The following is a 21913-nucleotide window of genomic DNA, read 5'->3' as shown; positions in this document are numbered from 1 at the left end:
CATGACGTTGTATATTTAATGTATTGATTAAAAGTTAATTATATAATATGATAAAGCTGTGTAAATAAGGTTTGATGGATAAGTTCAAAATGTTATAAGGAAATCTAATATCGGTTGATGAAAATAAAATGATGATTCCACAATGAGAATGATGATAGTCTAGATAGAAAAGCAAAATCAAGCTCGTGAAGAGTCTATCAGAAGAGATGAACAACACCGTAAAATGGTGGGAATAAGGTTTAAGACATTTAAATTCAAAAATTTGGATAAAATAGAAGAACGACATTTGGAGGAGAATGTGTCGCAAAAATGAATAAAGAAATGAAAATGCTTATACTTGAAACAAAGAAAAAGGCAGTTTTTAAGTCATTGTGTTGTCTGGAAATACTGTAAAAGAAAGAACATGCAATCGAAATAAATGGAGAAATTTCTTTAAAAGATATCATCGATCTTGTTGAAAATTTCCTTAAGAAGCAAATTAATGTAGCATTAGAACGGGTCAAGTTAGTAGGAAAGAAGCAGAGTGAAGATGAGTGCTTTGATTCATTTTACGCAACTTTATAATAGGAATAAATAGTGAAGAAACAAAAAAATACCGGTTGCAAATTTGCAAAAACTAAATAAGTATATTTCTGAACAGCACCAAGTCGACAAGAGTCCTTATTTCTTCGCCAAATCACTAGACAGATAAGTATTTGCTAAATTACTTCATTTTGGTAATTTGAGATTCAAGATATCAAATTTTTCTACAAGACAGAAGTTTATTTCCTTTTAGTGGTGTAGGATGCTAGATATTAACCTCTTTGACAAAGGACTTTAGTGAGAGGAATATAAAAAACACCAAACTGAACTATCATCTATTAGAATGACCTTTCTGACTCCAAGATTACTAGGAAACTAGTTTTCCTAAATTCATAATACCAGGGAGTTACCAAAGAATATACTAGTCACTACAATATATATCTACGACTTTATAATCAAACACGCTGATACTTTCGAGGAAGAGTTATCACTATCAGCATAAGCGTACGGAAATACGGGGATATATTAAATACAAAGTTGATAATCCAACGTGTGCAAGGAGAAGGGGGGAGGGAGAGAAAGACTTATGGTATCATTGTTTAAAATACTGATGGGATTATCAGGTGCCTGCTTTATTATGATTTTTGAGGGTATAACAAAATGTTTAATGAAGATATACTACGTATAATTGACTTAGCTTACAGTAGATTTGAAAACGTCACACTCAATGAAATTGTAATTCATTATGAACCATATTCTCAGAATAATAACTAATGAAACGACAAAGTAGAGTATTTCGAAATATATTTGAAGTTCCAAGTTTAAAAAACAAGGCTTTAATTGAATGTAATCTACATACTAAAAAATAAACCATCATACATTTATGTTCAATATACAAAATTAAACAATTAGATTCATAATAATAACAATAAATCATAAATAAAAAATATTGAAAAAAAAATAGATTGATCCAAATAATATTTTCTTGTTCTACCATGGGAATTCAGTTAAATATGTCATAACTTTAGGTTACAAAACACAAGGCAGACGTGGAGTTTAATCAGAAAGATCATCACCCCTTTTCCTTCATGTAGAAGTAGATCTACACAATTGTGCACAGGATAGATATATCTCTACCGATGAGATCTAAATATTTTTTAATAATTAAGTAAATGATAAAATTAGACAATAAATATACTAATACAAAAATGTTAGAATTAAATCCATCGTAAAGATTTAGAGCAAAAACTAATTATGTAGTAAAGTCCGGCGATATTACTCCTTATTAAGAGCATCGAAATAGAAAAAAATTTCTATTATTTCTGTTTCTATAACAACATACTATTATTTCTGTTTCTATAACAACATACTATTATTATGAAAGATACCCACAATTGCTAATTATAATACTACACCCAATGCAACTTTCCCCATTGCTGTGTCATTTAAGCAGTTGTTTTTGCCTTTTATGAGTTTCCTGAACACCATTTCTTGGAGCTTATGAACTATAACTAATCCTTAAGTCATAAAAAAGTAATATTTATTGACTATGTAATATTGGAAAACCTAATTATCATACCCCAGTCTTTAAGTGAAGAAAGTAGTTGCAAACAATGCAAAGCTACTACCCCCGTTTGTTGTGACCATTTAAGCAGTTGTTTTTGCCCTTTAATGTGTTGTGTTAAAAATTCTTGATATTTTTAGCTAAAATAGAATCATATTTTATGGTTAGATTTTGAAAAAATGAATATTTACTCTTAGATGGTACAAAATTTAGAGTTCCATTTCGAAATTAGTAAATATTTTATACTTTTTACTGATAACTTTGATTGTAATTTGGCGTGAACGACTCAAAACATTCTGAAAATTATCTCAACTTCACAATTAACAATTGGGGTATTTCTATAAATCACATAATTACCAACATCCTTCATTAATTTAATTGTGGTTCCTCGGGAAGCAATGGGTTTACCAGTGGATTTTTAAACGTAGGATAATTAGGAATGGATAAGGGTGTATTACATGTAATAAGCATCTTTGTGAGATCAGAGTTAAAGTCTGACTTGATGTATTCATCATTAACTTGATTTTTAGATAAATATCCTTGCTCTTGATATGAGATGAGGATAATGAGTGGCGTTTAATTCTAGACGGGGGATTAAAGGCAAATATATATCGAAAAATCCGACAAGCCATCTGTTTCTCGTCTGGTAAGTATTTCCAAATGCCTGTGCCTCTATTTCCAGAAATCCAGACAGAAAGACACGTTATTTTAGGCATTTTATTCAGTTCTCTATCGACTATTAGTATCTGATATTATATTAATATTGAATAATAAGGCGGGAATTGAGAACGTTCTTGATAGAGGAAGATGTTTATTATTTAATCAATGATGCCGTAAGTATTTATTCCCTTCTCCTTGCACTCTTTTGTATCCTTACCAAAATTATCAACCTTATGAATGACGAATGCAAAAAAGGGGTGACCTTCATATAAATGAAGTCATGAGGTAATCAAAACATGATAGACGAAGACGTTTATTATTTTAGTCAATAGACAATGATACTATAAGTTTTTAATTTTTGAACATTAGACTATGGATGCATAAATTTATATCTGATTTTTTAAAAATACATAGTGAGTAATACCTATTTATAAAGAGCATGGTCTAAGAGACATCATACTTTTCCTTTTAATTAGAAATATATATTCCATAGGGGGTGGGCTGGAGGGGCTCCAGCTTTTGTATTCTTACCAAAATTATTAACCTTAATCAAATAATATAGGAGTTTTTTTACCAAAGAAAATAAACTAATGGCATACTATAAGAATATCGTAGATGATTTAGATCCAGACTGGGCAGCTTTAGCTATTTTATAAAACTCTTGTCTTCTGCAAATCCGTGTATAATATCAATATAACTTTGAATTGTTAGTATTTCATTTTAATTTATATTGTTTTCATATTTTGACTTCTAAAAGTAAAAAGACTTCAGCATATGAGCCAAAGTAATTCATTACCTTCAAATTTGATATTCAAATTTTGAATTTAAATTAGCACATATGATCAAACTGAATTCAGTTATTATACATCTAATAAAATTATTATATAGACGGTTTTTAATAAGTTTTATAGGATTTAAAATGATAGTGTAAATTTATTTAAATTTATGGACTTCAGAAATGAGTTTAATGGGTTTTGATTTTTTTCTCTATTTTTTGATATTACAATTTTTAAAAGATATAATATATTTGAAAATTCTTGTTGGTTGTGTTTGATAGTTATTGTATAGTAATAAATATTTTTGAATTTTAACTATTATTATTTATAACAGGGCATAATTACAGCATAACTTATATTTATAAAAAAAAATTGAGCTTCATTTTCAAACCAAATAACTGAAATTCCTTTTCAAACGCAATTCAAATCCAGTTTTTCCTTCAGTTAAGGTAAAGACGAAAGACAATCATCATGACATAAAATATTTTCAGACATAGGATCAAAATTATTAGTTATTTTTCCACGTTGTGCTTCTAACTAGCAATGAAACCACAACTATCAAATCATGATATTAATATATTATATTATTTGGCAGATTATATCATTTTTAAAATTGTAAAGTATAGTTCTCATTGTGAATCTTGTCTACATATGTTAAAAACAACAGAAAGGGAATCCTACGATAACAAAATCACTAAAATTATAAAAATACCGGATCTTTCTTGGTATTTGATTAATAGTACACTCGAATGATCCCTTACAGACTATATATTAAGCATATTATACAAGTAGCTCGTGATACATTTGGAACTAAATAGTGATGTATAAGAAATCCAAGTTAATAAAAACTTAATGAAAACAGCATTAGTAGTAAACTAAAACCACTTAAGAAATATATTAACATTGACAAATATCAATTTACTTATTATCATTGGAGATTGATAGGTTGTAGATCTTGTATATAGTATGCAAGTTCTTCATGAGACGATTTTATCCGATGTTAATACATGTATGATATGAGTATCTTCCCATTAAGGAATTTGATGAAACATTTGTGCCGCTAATCTTCAATGAAACACCTAATTGGGAAATCTTTATTGATCCCATTTATATCATTTTAGGTTAGTAGTCGATATTAAAGAGTTATAAGTTTTTTGACTAATGTATACTTCAAAACTCAATTTGTAATACAAATAATAATTCCAAAGTCTTGATATTTTTTCGCCCCTCTTTTCCCAATGCCTTCCAATATTTCAAATGAATCTTCTGAATCCCTTCACTTCAACTTTTACCCTCTCCTTTGACCAATATAATTGTATGAATATTGAGAGGATGTATCTACATTCATTATTTCCTTGATGTTCTCAATGTTGGATTACTCATTATATTTGATTTATTTAATTGAAGGAAGATTTATTTTTTCTTCTCACTCCTACATGATATATATTATACATAATTGTCAACAGTAAGGACTGAATGAAGTAAAAATACGGAGTTGATGAGAGGAAGAAAATAGATGGGACGTGTAGAAGTTTACTTTGGAGTTCCTTTATTTTAGTCATTTTAAGTGAATGATGATATTGGATTTTATTGATTAATACTTCTTCCTAATCATCCCTTCATGCTTAATCAAAGAAGTAAATTAATATGAAATATAGTTTATGATTATTGAGCATTCAGATTTCCTATGTTTGTAAAGAACCCATAATGATTCGATAAACCTGTGCAACAAGATAAATAATTCGGAGATTTCGGTTTTGTGGCCTTAAATTTCACTTCAATGTGTTAAACACAGGTCTTAATTTTTGAACATATAATAATTTTTAGGATCGAGATAAAAGTTAATCAACTATTTACTAACGTTTTTAGATATAAATTTTCAACACAACTATTTCAAATGTTTGTCTATGGAAAATTTACTCCATCTGCATATTTGTTCTTTTTTATTTCAATTTTATTTAAACTTAGTCTCCAGAAAGTTCATTCTCAACAATAAAACTTCATCCATATTATATTTAGCACAACTGAGTCGAGTTTTGTAGTCTTTTCTTTGCATTTGAAAACATTCCAAATGTTTTTTATGGAACCATCAATGTTTTGTGTCACGTCATCTCAATAATTTTTTAGACTGGAGTACCTAAGCAAGGTGGCTTAAGTTTCCAAAGATCGTAACATATATACCAAAAACGTCACTCCACCTTCCCCAAATTCCTAATTGTGGACATGCAACCTTCAAACACTTTAAAAATGTATTTTTACAATAATATATTCCATAACCAAAATCCTGGCATGATTGAACATATATATAGTAGATGATATATTTACTCCAATGACTTGGAGAATCAAAAATCTTGAAGTCCAAATGAGAAACTAACCTTCCAGGAATAAAAACGCCATGCTCATTTATGAGGTTTTCAAGAAATATCTTTATACCTTCCAGTCACTCATGAATAGATCTATTGTAAGTGTTGCTAAATGGATTATCAATAGATCTATGTGTCCTCAAAGTAAGGCCATTTTCCAGATAATGAGTATGTTAACAACCAAGGGTACTATCCGATGTTGATACATGTATGATGTGAGTATCTTCCCATAAAGGAATTTGATGAAACTGTTCCAGTAATAATTTCTTTGAGTTCTAAGTTCGTCTTCAGTAAGGAATAAGACTAATAAATACATTATGAATGAGAAAGTTAATGAATATGAAAATATAACTAAAACTAAAGAGTAAATTATTTTTGATACTCACACAATGCGGCTCATTCTTACCACGAAAAACTAAACTGCTTGAGGCATACTGATACTCCTCAAAAAGGAAGTTAATACTTCTAATTAATCTTCATTAAGGTCCAAGTCAACATATGATATCTTTCACCTTATACTCAACAATTCAATTTGCATATTCCGGACCTTCAATGAGCATCTTCTAAAAGTAAAATCTATTCCACGATCATATTAACTCCTCCTAATTATCTTTCAAAAGAATAACTTATCAGTCCCTCTAGCGGACAAAAAAAACTATGCACAATCACATTTTTTAGCTGTTTATCACGTGGGTCCTCGTTTTGCTACTTCATTTAAAGATTTAACATTGACATTGTATATTTCATGTCTAATATATTTTATATATATGTCTAAATATAGACTCATAATTAATTAAATTTTTTCGGCGGAATATTATTATAATATATTATATATGGATAATGATTTTGATGAGAAAAATAAAGCTACATATGGTCCAAGTTTGTTAGTTCTTAACAAAAAATGGATAACTTAAAATAAATTTTTGTATGGATTTTTTTTTAAACTTGCACATCTATACTGTTTGTCTATAATCTCAAGATGTATTAGTCGAGAAATTGATTTAAAAAAATTATGTGATTAAAAAATCATGTGCATATGTCCTATGCCCACAAGGACAGTATTTAGAAGCACTGTTTGATAATACACTGTAATAAGCAGGAAACGTTGTCCCAAACGCATCCAGAAAGTTCCAGTTTCTTGAGCTGGCTGTTGAAACATCTTCAAAATGAAATGATTAATCAATCCTTCAATACACAATGACTTATGTTTAGGGCAAATAACTAAGTAATCCATCTTTTAAAATTTAGGTAACATGAATGGGAATCATAACTACTTAGTATTTCAAAATTAATGTTAATAAAATATAAATATTTTTGTGAAGAAAAACTATATTGTTGAAAATATTCTAGAACCATTAAAATGAATTATTTCGAACCAGTTCTTCCATGCCAGTCTATATCCTTATCGAATATTTGAATCTGTTCAAGGTTTAACAAACAATATTATAAGAAGAGTGATATGTCCTTTTCAGATAAATGAATAATGGCTATATTCCCTATCATTCTCCATTCTGAAACTAGGTCATATGGAAGATAAGATCATAGATTTTTTTTAAAAGTATTTTTTTTAATAATTGATAGTTTACATGTCAACAAGTTATATTCGGTCAAGATTACGAAGCGAAATGGAGATCAGGTACTTTTAGATCGATGTGAATCCATCCTAACTGTAATGTATTTGTGTCTCCTTCCCTCTTATTCTCTTATTTGTTGTATATATATATTTGTTAAGTACTGTCTTTACCTCTGTATAAGTATAAATAGTTATGTATTCTATATATATCTCAGAGTAGTGTTTTGTATTAATAAGAATATAATTCTTCCTGTTAAACAATCCTTGTGTTATTCCTCCATGTCTTTCCTCTTCTCTTCTCAGTCCTCCTGGATTCTTTTGTATAAATAGTTTGTGTCTCCTCAAACTCATCAAGACACAACAATGACTTCGACAATGACCAGTAAAAAGGAACAAAGGTAATTCGGATTTTTTTTTTGGACAGAGGATTATTTCAGTTCACTGATCTCCAAAAATCCGTGGACCTTCAAGTTTATCATGATTCTTATCTCAAAACAACGTGGTTCCTCCCCCCCCAAAAGGAAATATTGGGTATGCCATCTCTCAAGAATCATGACAAATAGATTTTATTTTTTTGATATCCTAAGTGGGGTTATTCTATATATACGAAATCTTTATTTCATTTTTGCATTTCTTACAATTATTTTTCCCAAAAAAAATTGCCAATGTAATAATAATATATTTTTGGTTTATTCAGAAATAGATCCTTGGGTCAAGGGGATGAAAATTCAGAATCATCGTGGATACTTATTTGGTCTAAATTTTCCTCGAAGCAGACATTCTTCTGAAATTATAAGAATTAAAGGTATTGTGATTAAAATATTTTGTCAAATTGTTATACTTAGATACTATTTATCTGAATTTGTAGCAGAAATTAAACTTGTTACTATGAGATAAAGAAGAAATACAATTGACGCAAGATAAAAAAAAAGACTTTAGGTGGGGTCACGGATGTGCTTCCACATCATTGTTGAGGCATATCTTCTTCCATTTGATTATTATCCTTATAGAGTAACTTAAAACTTTCCAAAATGTTATACCAATTAAAGAGCAATAATAAGAAAATGAGAGAAAATATACGTGCGTATGCAATTTAATGAACCAACTTAACTTTTAAATTTTTTTATTAGTACAAATGGATTTGAACGTTTAGTTACATGCATGATTCTTCAAATTGAGAGCTGTCATCAAAGACTGTATGTAAGCTACATATTTATTCACAAAGAAATAATTGTCTAATACATTTTTATGATGTCTATTCAAATGCACTATTCAAGTGCATAGTGAGTTGTAAATACTAAGAACTGTCGGTATTTTCTGAGATGTTAATTAATACATACATGTTTTCTTCTCAAAAATTGAAAAATAAAGAGCTTTGGAAAATAAATAAAGAACGTTGTCCATACTTCTGACTACAATTTCTTTCACGTGAGTAATACTTCAAAATTTGCAACTCTAAATATGTGTATTGATTTAGATGTAATCCATGGTCCTTTATTCATTTCTTGCTAAGAAAGGTGGGTAACCACATCTATTATGCGTGTACATATATACGTGTATAGATAACACTGGGGAACACAAATGGATGAATGGATCTTTTCATTGTTTCGATGCTGACATCTCATTCCATGGAAGGAGTCTCTCCTTTATGAATACTGGTAATTTTCCTTGGATGAATTTTTATCCCGTCGTCTATCGTAGGGTTTAGAATCCAAATTGGAACATCTCATGAGATGGATACTCAAGTTAGAAGTATCTTCCTTCACTTTTCTCTATCTTCATTTCGTTCTAACTCTTGGAGAACATAATCATTCGGTTTTAATCATTGGGCAATCAATATAAATTGTGTAAATAAGTTTGTAAACCTTGTTAACTCATTTTTACTAAAAAATGAATTTAACCAAATAAAGCATATTTTTTCTATGTGTCTTAATAATGATCAAAAATTATAAGAAGTTACTTCCAGAAAATTATCAAGAACATAGAACCTGGGCTCTTTGCATTTCAATATCTTTCTGACCCAATGAAAGTTTAGAACCTTCCAAATTTCTCCTAGATCCTTCAAGGATAGTCCTCCGTTCCTCAATGGAGCATGGAGTCTGTCATAGGGAATATTATTTTTCTTGTCCATTTTGATTAATGAATCTTTAACAAGAGTTATTTTTTGAAAGGTTTTCTCTGTGAATGGTGTTACTCTTAAACTATGTATCTCTCTAGGAACAGCATAGGTGTTCCATGCTATAGTGTGTCCCAAACGTTTAGATTCAAGTTCCTGAAGAGAATGCAGGATCGCTCAATAGTCTTAAGAATATCTGTGTTATTCTTCTGGCATCCATTTGTCCCAAACCAAGACCCTATGTGCTTTATTTCCGTAGAGATTCGGAAAACGTATCGAGGGGACTCCCACACACAATTAAAGTCAAGTCGTTAGCGTAACATAGATACCGAGCTTTGTTAGGTATTTGTGTATCTCGATGAATTTCTTGCAGAATTCCATCAATGCCGATATTGAAGAGAATTGTAGATATGGGGTAACCCTGTCAGACTCCCCTTTTGTTCTTAAAGTATGTCTCTTGGTTTCCATTTCTGATGACAGTAAGGGAACCTGCTAGAATGGATCCAACCATCCTTATCATAAAGTCACCAAATCCTTTCTGATATAGAAGCCTGAAGGCCCTGGAGATTTATTCCGTTTAGAGTTTTTAAGAATAGCGTCTTCAATTTCCGAAAATGATAGATGCGTTTCGGTCTTATCTTTGTCCACTTCTGATATCTTGAACTGATCATATGGTTCAGCCTTAAGTTTTTCAAAAAAGGAAGCCGTATTTGCTGTGCATCTCGAGCACTTTTTATCATTTTGGCAATCGTAATAAGAGTATAGCTTAGAGTAAAACTTGTGAATCTCTTCACATATGTATTTTGGATTGTCCAATATCAGGCTGTTGCCGTCAATTAATTTAAAATTTTTTGTTTTGTTTCTTGATCTGTATTGTCTCGTACACTGCCATCTACAGTGTGATAAATCGTGTCTTTGATTAATTTTAAATTTGGTTCTGTATTTCAGATCATCCTTTCTGTAAGTCTTGTCTAGTTTAGCTTTCTTTTTTTCTTCTGACAATATGCTATTTGAGATCGATTCCAATTTGTTCCAATATTTGCGCTTCTGAACTGCCAAAAGGCTCCTTTTTGCCTACTCACTCCTTTGATTTTTCGAAGCATTGATTCAACAAAGTAGAAAAGGTAATTGCCATTTTTTACAATGTAATGTGTTTCTAGAATTATGGATATTATTGCTTCATTAACTTTGAGGTAGTCTACTATCGTCTACTATGCTTGAATTAAGAATCCAAGAAGCTCTTTCAACTGGGGTGTAATATCAGCTGGATAGCTTTATGGTCTGATAATTTAGTATCCAAAATATCATATGAGATAAATGAATCCTTCGAAAGTCCTTTTATCAAAAACAAGTCGATTCGTGAAGCAAATTAATCATATAATATTTTTCTATAATAAAATAAAAAGATTCCTTATATCTATGAATGATGAATAAGTTATAAGAGTCTAAAGAAAAATGTTGCTTTTTTTAAAAGTCCAGAACAAGATAAAGTATCAATAAAAACACTTTTACATCAGTTTCATTGATCGTGTTTTAAATTTCGGTTATTGTTTTGAGGTTAAAAAGGACTCTAAAACATAATAATCCCGAATTACTATAACAACAGATGTTTCAGAATTCAGACTACTGAGAGAAAAACTGAAATCAGTTTTAGATTTTACACTCGTAAGATACACTCCTTTCTTGTCAATAATTCATTTTTACAAAATTTTCCCATATAAATGTTCCCTTTTGGTATTTATTTCTAAAAACTTTGCATATTATAATCTTCAAACCTCAACCCCCTTTGAAAATGAAAAGCTTTTCTGAAATAAAATGAGTCTTGGAAGATCCAATAACGAGACTGGAGTAATGTATAATTTCTGACCGGACCAGAATAAAGTAGTCTTACATGTTCGTATTCAATTATAAGCACAGCAAAACGGGATTGAATGGAAACTAACATTGGACGTTGTTTATAAGATATTAATATCTTTAAGATTCCGAAATTGTGAAATGTAGGGAACTTGATACATTTGTGAAATACACTACCATAATGACTAGTGATGAAAATTGTTAACATATGGCTTGTTAAAAAAAAAATCTTTCTATAGCACTAGAAGTATTAATTGTAGTTTGCCTTCGTGGAATTGTCTCTAACAGATTGGATTAAAGGCAATAGAGGTGTTTAACCGGGAGAGTAAAGAGAGAGCCAAAATTGGAAACAGATTCAAAGATGATTATGCTGTTGAATGAATTATGATTGTGTTAATTCGATGTCGAAACTAGAATAAATTATTGACTACGAGAGAAAGGGAGTAATGATTTTTTCTAACAAAAATAAAAATACTTTGGCTAAATCAGAAGGAAAAATCCTCATAAAGTATAAAGGCCATGAATAAATATAAAAGACTTTCAAGTGTTGGTTTACCAATAGGAGAGATATTTAATAACACTCCTAAAATATCAAGGGAAGTGATTAACTTTTACACAAAATTATAAAGGTGCCTAGACTCTGCTTCCAAAAAGGCATGAGATTTTTGCTATCATTGGCACCTTTTAGGATACTACTTCGTGAAGATCACTGATATTAAAGCACAATGATGGTAGTAAAATAAGAAAGCAAGTCGTGAGTACTGGAAATAGGGCTATTTTAAAAGAGTTGGACACACCGATTTTGCAAAAAGTAATTTTAAACTTCAATAAGGGGCAATGAAAAGAAATATGAAACACCTGATCCTTTGGGGTTTCCATTTGAATTTTATAAGGCATTCAACATGCAAATAGCCCCTGTGATTGAAATGGTTCAAGAGCAAATATTCATAAAAAGTTTCGTTCGTGATATTATAAGCAAGGAAACAATATCTTTAATACTAAAAAAAAACAATTTTAGTATAGAGGAAATTATACCAATTTCTTTATTAAATACAATCTATAAAAATATTCCTACATTCTGAATTCTCCCTCTTTATTTCTCAAGAACAGAAAGGAATCGTGAAAACATGTTTGTTGAAAGATATTCCACCTTTCATCCAGAACACCCTCAAATACAATAGGAACGAGGGGTTTGCCGCGGTGGCAGAAAGATTCCCTTCAGGATTTTTTTTTCCACGAAGTTTCGCCTCATATATATATTATAGCAAAAATGTATCTTCTTACTTATTTTTTCAGGCGTCAAATGGGTCTTCCTCACTAAAAGTTCTTTGTAATTAATTTTTTAACTTGAAAGAACTTGAAATTAGGGCATTTAATAAAATTTGGATGTATAGCATTCAAATTAAATAAATGTTGTTTCTAATTATGAAGGACTTCGAACGGTTTTATATTGGTTGGATTGGTTCATTTTTTCTATGACAAGATCTGACAACGTTCACGTGGTGCAAGCCCCTCTTCCATCATGGCCCTTGGCGTCAACTCCGCTGTATTCCTTCCCTCAGAATCTCAACTTGAATCTGGAGATAAACCAGGAGTTCCTCAGGGACATAATTAATCCCTGGATGAATGAGGTGGCTATGAGTAGGCCATATATATTTAAAAGAACCTGAAAACTCAGGTGTGGCTACTCGAAATTGTCAATTGTAACTGGTCACTTGACATATGACTCTCTACTTAAGACTTTTAACAGAAGTGATTTGCCTACATTCTAAGTCACAGATAATATATGTATAACGGCGAAAGTTTACAGCACGAAACTACAAAAGACGAACATTCTTTGCCTGAAGCATCCTATAGCCTACACCACACTGCTTATAGATTTTGAAAAAGTGTTCGACTCGAAAAACGATGTTTTTCATCGGCCAACTATGCAATTATATCAAAAATAGATTTACCATATTATACAGTCAGGTTTCCAATACTCCAAGGAGCAAGGCAAGGAGATTACTATCCTTATCATTTTTAATTATCGCTATCAAGGTTCTATGGGACAACATTAACTTTGAGGTGAAAATTTATGGATTAAAATTAAGAATTACACCCTAAAATAAATATTATTTGCTAATTATCCCACAATTTTTACCTATGGATCCAAAGACATATGATTCAATCTATTAGAAACAATATTGACATTACTCAGAACATGTAACAAGCCTTACGATTTACATCTCCAAAACTCAGATTTTAATAAACAAGGAAATCAATTTAATAAAAATTCAATTATTTTAGATATGCAAGCTCAGATCAACACTTTGGCTTTAGGGTTCCACCTGTGCATCAGATACCTTGAAAAGAAACGGAGACAAAATTATTTACATATTGGAATCAAATGCTAAATTTTATAAAACTAGAGTACTTAGTCGATTTGAAAAGTTAAAGGACTTAAATATCATCCCTAAGAAATTACATTTGTTGAGGTACGTTGAAATAACAAATATTGATGGTGAACATATTTACAAAATAAGAGAAGACTTTATATGGGTTAATATCGACTTTACGCTTCTCGGAGCCGTATTGCCTCACTTATTCGTCAATGGGGTCTCAGTGTACTAGAGATAGACATAGTTTGCAGATATTTCTTAGCTGAAAAGATTAAGAATAATTAGTAACTAAGTGGAAAAAATGTCAAGATTATTTTAAACTGATATAATACCTTACACATTTATCAAATACACTAGAATTTGTTTGCCCGGTATATTAAGAAATAAAACTTAATTAAAAACTCTTCTGCTTAGTAAAAAAAAAAATAAAGACTCTAAAATTTTAAGAATAATTCTCATTTTGCTTTTATAAGTATGAGTATACTAATATATTGGGATTGTATAGGCACTCTTCTTTCACGCGATGAAGAAGTAGTTGTTTTATTCTAGGTCAGACGCCAAACTTGCAGTCTCACAGCCACTTCCCTGAAAATCAAGGAACCTTCCGAATATACCAAAATACATATTGTCTCTCATGATGTTGTGTGAAGTACTACGCCAAAATACAGTTTAAACTCTACTGCTACCACGTTTCTAGGCACCAAGTAACCCTTCTAATAAGCTATAATACCTCCAGAACCACGGGATGTGGAGGTACACTACTGGGTCCAAATCAAGTTAAATTTATCACCCGCTGGTTGCCTGAACAAGAAAACCCCTTTTAATATCCCAAAATAAACTCCAGCTCTAAAGTTGTACAGGTCAAGTGCTTGGCCAAAATACAGTTTAAACTCTACCCCCACTGTGTTTATAAGTACAAAGAACCCCATTTTATATGCTAAAATACACCCCCATCCACTGGCTGTGCAGGCGAACTGCTAGATCCGAGTCAACTTAAATCTTCCACTGCTGCTTCCCTGAGCATCAAAGAGCCCATCTAATATCTCAAATACATCCCAGCCTCATATTGTACAATTGAAGTACTATGCCAAAATACAATTTAAACTTTACTGCTGCCGCAATTATAGGCACCAAGTAACCCTTCTAATATACCTCAGCCAACGGATTGTACAGGTGAACTGATGGGCCCGATTCAAGTTAAATTTCTCCGTTCCTACTTCCGGAGTATTAAGAAACTCTCCTAATATCCACAAATACACCCTGGCTCTTAGGTTTTAAAGGTCAAGTACCGAGCCAAAATACAGTTTAAACTGCATTGTGCCTTATTTCTATACACCATGAACTCCTAATTTGCTAGAATACACCTCTGCTACGGGATGTGAGCTGCTGGTCTGTGGGCAGGTCAAATTATTCCACCGTTGTTTCCCTAAGTATCAAAGAACCCTTATAATATTCAAAATACACCCGGCCCTCAGATTTTATAGTTGAAATGCTAAAGAATGCTATTTAAAGGCTGCCATGGCATCGTAGAACAAAAAATGTTATCATAACCTTTTCTTGAGCCTTAAGAGCCTACATGAAAATAACAGGAAAATCAATCAATTGGTTTCCAACCTTAAAGAAATAGCTCGGTGGAAAGATTTCTGACTCAAATGATGAAATCATCTCATAAACAAATTTTTATATGGACAAACTCGTAAAATTTATTTTGTGGAAGTGGTAAAAACATTGCAGAAACGTTTTACAAAATGTATAGAGCTTAAAAGAGACTGTGTTACGATAAAAAATTATTTCTGGTCCAATAAAACCTGTGTCTTATAAACAAATACAAAGACTTATTGACCCAAACTTGTATACTAATTTGAACATGGCTGGTGTTCACAAGTTGAGGGCCCTATGAAAAGAGGTTTGCTAGATTATTCTATCATTATATAGTAGATCCATTAAGATGGTTTGTAGTTGTCCTACTAGCAGGAATGTCAATTTTATGATTTATTTTGTTATTACTATATTTACTCGAAGAAGTTAAAAAATAAATATACATACATAAACATTTTAGTTCAAAATTAATTCCTTAAGCCAAAGCCAAACATCTTGAAAAATTGTTATATATGATCTTAGTAATCAATTTATTTTTTAACGAAACGTTCCTTCCATAAAATTCGACCATAAATTAATTAACAAAATATGAAAAAAATCATACAAAGATGAGCATTAGTTACATATATTTAAATAAAATGACAAAATGATTTTTATTTAAAGATCCAACATACTTTTTAAATTTCTTATAAATTTTTATTAAACTGCGCAAGAATTTTATGTTTTTATCTGACAATGAGTGGTAGTAGTGTAATATGTCCCTTGCATTGTTCCATGAAGACTGATATGCCCTTGGAATCCTAATGGAGAAGCCAGAATATCTGGCTGCGATTGCGATCAAAATAGCTCTGACTTCGATTTCTTCAACTCTGATAGGGTCCACTACTGCCAACTTCTCTTCAATCATGATTTTACAGCTTGATAAGGCAAATTCCATAGCTTTTGTTTTTGTAGGAGCACTTTGGATTTTTAAGAAGAGACCAAATCAAATTAAAAGCGTTAAAAAAATTTCTGTAATTCCAGCTATGTTCAGTCATAATCAGTGTAATATCTCAAAATATGGAGTGCTGGCAACTCGAAAATGCATCCATAACTGTGTTAAACATATTTAATCTTTTGATAAATTTTCTGAATAATTCTAGAAAGCAAATACAACCATTTTCCTAAAAGACTTTTGGGTTTTTTTATGGCAACTATATAGCTTACATAAAAAGATTATTAAGCCAGCAACTTTCTTCGTCAATTACCTTTTCGGCTAACTATACGTTGCTGTATAAAGAGTTGCAGGAACAATTTGGCGATTAAAGAGGTGAATTATTTTTCAGATTAAATTTTTTTCTATTTGTGAATCGAAGAATTAATAAAAACGTTTATATCAGTCCAGTTTGTGTACAAGGCCTTTTTACTTTTCTACTTTGCCTACAATTTTAAAGTGATATCATGAGCATTCATATCAATGTGTTTTGACGTTTCAAAATCAACTCCAATGCCAACCAAACTTCTTTCTTATGGTATGCCCAAGATCTTTCATCCCTGCAGAAGTAAAGGAGCTGAAGGACAACCATGGTGGCAACTTTTTTTTTTAAACTATTGGATCACTTTCTTAATCCCCGAATGCAAAAGTTGACATAGCATTGAATAAAAGAAACATTGAGTAGTTGAAAAATCTTTTAGGAAGGAGTTTCTTTATTCTTCTCAAAATATGTCCATGTAAAATGGTATCAAATGTCTTGCAGAAGTCAATAGCAATTTTTGCACAAAAGCTTGCCTTATTTTTTACATTCTCAGTTCTTGATTGAATATTTTTTGATATGTGGGAAATCATTCTCCCCTTCAGGAATCCTTTAGGTTTTAGTGTAAACTTATAATTTAAAAGATTTATTAATGTTTTTCTAGTCCGATATTATTTCCCAAATTTATTATTGTACTCTAATATGCTATGTTTGGCATTCCAATAACTTGATTGCCATATTTGCAAATACAGAGTTAGTTTGAACGTACAAAGTCATATTTAATATTGTTATTTTGCGTTTTAAGGTTACATTTTCCTCTAGACATCCTAACAGGGGAATAAAATAATATTATGAATATTTTCTGTACACTATTGGTTACAAAATAAGTTTGACTTATTTTTGTTTAAATTCAAGTAAACAAATATTAATAATTATAAGATAAATAAAATTAATTTCTATAGAAATTAAATATGTTATATTCGAACAGAAGTAGAATGAAAAAATGACTGACAATGTCCTTAGACTTAGACTCATCAGTTAGTCATTTAGTAATTCAATTATAATTCACATTTTTTTTTAAACAAAACATGTTTTGCGATAATCGTTACTCATTAGTGTAATTCATCAATCGACAATAATTTGATTGTCCTTGACACATTCAATACAGATAATGACATGAAGAAAGAAACGTGAGTAAATAAATTTAGTATATAAAAGGACTGCAGACAATATAATGAGTTAACAGATCTTCCGAACTAGCCCTTCAGAAGTCTGTTTTTTCACAAATATTTTATAAAATTCAGATGGTAAGCCTGATAACCCTGGAGATTTAAATTTTTCCTTATAATACTTGATGTATTTTTGTATTTCTTCGGATGAGATGGGGCAATAGAGCCTGCTTCAATAAAAAATTTTCTGCTAATCCTTCCCAACGTCATCAAAATACTGCAGTGATACCTCTTCTAGGTACTTTCTCTATCTGAAACAAAAGGAGCAGGTACCTTGTTTTTTACAGTCACTATATCTATAAAGATTCGAGTAAAAAGACAAGATTTCTTGTTTAATTTATGTGGAGTCTTATGTTACCTCTCCATTCTCCCATCTTAAAGCAACAATTTTCTTCTAACTTTCAATATTATTTTCTTCGGCAGAGAAGGGCACTTGATGTTTTTTCAATCAGCTCTGATTTAGATCTTATTGCTCTGCCTTAGTTTATATTTCGAATAATATTATCCAGATCACATTGAATATCGATTCCATTATCATTCATCTTTTTTAGCTCTTGAAGACGGTTTATATCCTTTCGTTGTTCCAATGCAGCAATTACACCTTTGCCAGGGAAAATGTTATTTGACTTTTCTTCTACGAAGCACGGGGAAAGTATTTTATTGTCAAGCAAGTTCCTGCATTCGTCAATAACTTATTCTATATCGTTACGAGTGAAATATCATTGAGGATTGACACATTTAATTTCCAATATATTAGAAGTTTTAGCATAGAGATATAAAAGCTTTTCTTAATTGGTGAGCGATCGGAGATGTGAGATGGAAAAGCTCTTAATTCTATGAGAGCCTTAGCTAAGTTTGATGAGACAAGAATATAATCGACTTTGCTTCCCATTAGTTGCCCTGATTTATTTTTCTTGTAATACGTCATATACGGATTATTTATTTTATCAAAAAGAACTGAGTCTTCAAGGCAATACTTAGAAATAAATTCCTCTAGGTCGTGTTTATTTAAAAAATTTATTGAATCGTTATAATTTAAACGTGTCCCTTCCAATTGGTCAAGTAACATTTAGATCCTATAAAATTAAGATGTTATGCTCTTTTATTCCAGAGATTATATTTGGAAAGAAGTCAACCCGCCCATATTTCCCTCATATAATGCAAAAATTCTCAAAACTTCGCCTGAAAGGTGAATGTCTACCTTTAAATTAATATCATTACTATCGAAACTTTATGTAATAACCATTGCCATTTGACTCGATAAGCACCCGTGAAAAAGATTTTTTCACTAAAAGTAATATTCCTCGAGATAGGTGGGATGCTTTTGATATAGCAGCTGACTAAAAAAAAAAAATAATAATAAGACTGAGGGGAAAATGATATTTTTTTTTAAACCAGTGACCGACCCTCTTATACATTAAAGCTACAATTTAAGGACAGCTTGTAGATTTCAAGGTTAATAGAAATACAAGGTTATACCATAACACGTTAACGACTGCTGTTTAACTTCCACCACGCTTTTAATATAGACGTCACAGTAGATGAGTGGTTACATATTATGTAAAAATCTGTTTGTCTGACCCAGCAGTCGGTACGATACATTAAATCAAAAATTCTAGCCATAATACCGTCATAGACTATGACTAGTTGCATCTTTTGTGAAAATCTGCCTGTCCTGCCCAGCAGTTGGTACAATACATCAGATTGAAAATTCTAGGAAGCCCGATTACATTATGGTCTAACCTTGTATTTCTATTAGCCTTGGTAGATTTCAAATAATTGAAGACGGCCTTTTCCTAAAAAGTTACATTATAAGCTAGACATGATAGTTTCATATAGACCTAAAAGGGGGCCGCAGTGTTTTTTCTTATTATGCTTAGTGGTTTTAAGTTTTCTTTCTCCTTGCAGGTAAATAGTTACTCCTTGAAGGTGTATTGACAATTCTCAGTCTAGACAGTGTCATCAACACCTTTTTTTGTCTAATTATTTCTTTCTTGAGCCATCTCCGGTGTTTCTAAGGAATCAGTGTCAGTGAGCGTATTGTGACTACATACTGTATTTGAGAGTGTTGACGAGTCATTAAAGGGCTCAGTTATTGTTGACTCAGAAGTTGTTTTTTCATTAGCCTCTGTTGTTGAAGACCTTGAAGAGGAATCCTCTACAGTATTATAGACATCAGTTGGGTAACTTGTAAGATGAGACATTTTAATGGTTTTAAAAGCAGTTATTTCTATATTAGTTTCTCCACCATAGGTTTTTGATAGCCCTAAAAGATTTTTGAGTTCTTAAATCATAAGTCTTCAATTTTGTTTGTTTTGGTTTTGTTTATGTCAAAACGGGAACGCCAATGTCTTCCAAATCAGATAATCTTAGTCTTTAGAAAATTTCTGTATTTTCAGAAACAGTGATGATATTGGCTGTGGTTTTTTTTTTGTTATTTTTTTAACTTTTTGAACCTGGACGTATGATGTCGTGGGTCTATGTATTTTGTCGTTTCCTTTAATTTGATTCAATAAATATTCCTTATATTCTCTTATCGATATCTAGTTGCATGGTTAAAAGGAAAGCAATTTCTTGAGGTCGTTCTTAGATACTTTTCCCAAAGATATCAGAGCTTGTATCTTAAACATATGAGTGGATTGAAACTCCAAGATTTTTTTCAAACCGGCAATATCTATAATAAACCTTTTATTACTGTCCTCTTCAATATATTCTAAAGGCACCTCTAAATTTCCAAGCTTTTTCACAATTTAAATGAGTATTTGAACTCCTATCAGTATGTTTCTGGGGCCCATCTCTGAAGTAATGTGGGAAACATTGTATGTCGGTATACCTAACTTCAAAGTGTTTATTTCCAACACATCAAAATCTATAAATTCAGCTTCTTTAAGGAAGGAGTCATCTTCTTTCTGTACTAACAATTCAATAAATCCCAAAACCTAGATCCACCATCAGTTGCAATTTATTTTACATTCAGTTCATCAGTATACTCAGTTTGAGTGGGGCCATGCAAATTATGTAAGATCGGAACTTCAGTCGAAGTTTGTTGGTTTGCTTTGACATCTGGGAAAGGTATTGAAAATAAATCACTCGTAATTTTGGTGCAAGCTAATGCTTTTAGTCAACCATTGCTTACGTTTTTTGAAAGTAGAATGTTGTTTGGAGATGTCATTTCCTCCCCGTGGGTGCAAATTGAATCAATAACTCGAGACACACCATCCCAAAATGCACACTGATGCCCTTCAAGATAAACTTTTTATTGTTATTTTTTGTTATTAAAAGTTTATATTTAGATTAAAAAATATAAATTATCATGAGAATTTGAAAGAAAACCCCAATTTCTAATCATTCTTAGTTGATCAAATAGCAATACAAGAGATTTACATATTCATTCGAAAAATATTAAATTTTTCAACAATAAAAAGACAAAAGAAGTCTAAGAGTATACTCTCACAGAAAAAAAAACCCGGCCGAGAGAGTGAGCGGAACAAAGAGGAAGAATATCCAATAAGAAAAATACGTTCAAGGATTCTTACTTTTTAAAGGCTAAAGATCCACCCTAGGTGGTCCTTGAGAGAAGCTGAAGATCTAATCAAAACTCCTCGAGTCTTATGTGTCTGTTAATGTACAATGTTCCTCACCACGTAGTATAAGACGTCCAAACAGAGAAACAACACAAGAGCATATTTTTACGCTTTCACTGTCAACAATAATAGAGCATTTATTCAAAGATTTGACTATAGATATCCAAGGAGTGAGATGAATTTAAAGTAGAGGCAAACTGGATCGCTATGGATGAAGTTCATTGTTGTATACACATATATCAAATTATACATAATACAATGAAAACATTTAATTTACTACTCTTGATAAATACCAGATGCACCTTCGATGATTATGAAGCTTTATAAGTGGTTTCATAATGTTGGATGAATAATTTTTGGTCGTAGGAACTTATATATCAATAAAAGGACTAAATAACACTTACAATACTTGTAAAATGGCCTATTTTATATATGTAAGAACCCAATGCTCTCTTCCAAA

At 31.1% G+C, this 21913-nt stretch overlaps 2 protein-coding genes across 32 annotated transcripts in view; one reads left to right on the top strand and one right to left on the bottom strand.

Annotated features, from left to right (window-relative positions):
• LOC121126852 (uncharacterized) overlaps positions 1-21913 on the top strand; it is a 178810-nt gene that overhangs the window by 146016 nt on the left and 10881 nt on the right. For 2 of the 16 annotated variants that reach the window (XM_071892419.1, XM_040722198.2), the window contains one exon: positions 8156-8263. The exons of 1 other annotated variant lie outside the window; for it this stretch is intronic. In XM_071892419.1, coding sequence (XP_071748520.1) covers positions 8156-8263 — 108 coding nt within the window. Of the gene's footprint in view, positions 1-8155; positions 8264-8326; positions 8539-8588; positions 9382-21913 lie in introns of those variants that run through there. 13 more of the 16 variants (XR_005867242.2, XR_005867243.2, XR_011783040.1 and 10 more) reach the window with 13 other exon arrangements.
• Positions 10556-21913, bottom strand: part of LOC121126854 (plexin domain-containing protein 1) — a 48951-nt gene continuing 37593 nt past the window's right edge. For 12 of the 16 annotated variants that reach the window (XM_071892428.1, XM_040722207.2, XM_071892423.1 and 9 more), the window contains one exon: positions 10556-17467. The gene's annotated coding sequence lies outside the window, so the exon portion shown is untranslated. The remainder of the gene's footprint in view (positions 17468-21913) is intronic. The other 4 variants (XM_071892426.1, XM_071892430.1, XM_071892434.1 and 1 more) reach the window with 2 other exon arrangements.

The sequence above is a fragment of the Lepeophtheirus salmonis genome, chromosome 12, assembly GCF_016086655.4.
Source record: "Lepeophtheirus salmonis chromosome 12, UVic_Lsal_1.4, whole genome shotgun sequence".
Lineage (NCBI taxonomy): Eukaryota > Metazoa > Arthropoda > Copepoda > Siphonostomatoida > Caligidae > Lepeophtheirus > Lepeophtheirus salmonis.
The sequence above is the reverse complement of the archived record's forward strand: the minus strand, read 5'-3'. Positions and strand labels throughout refer to the sequence as shown.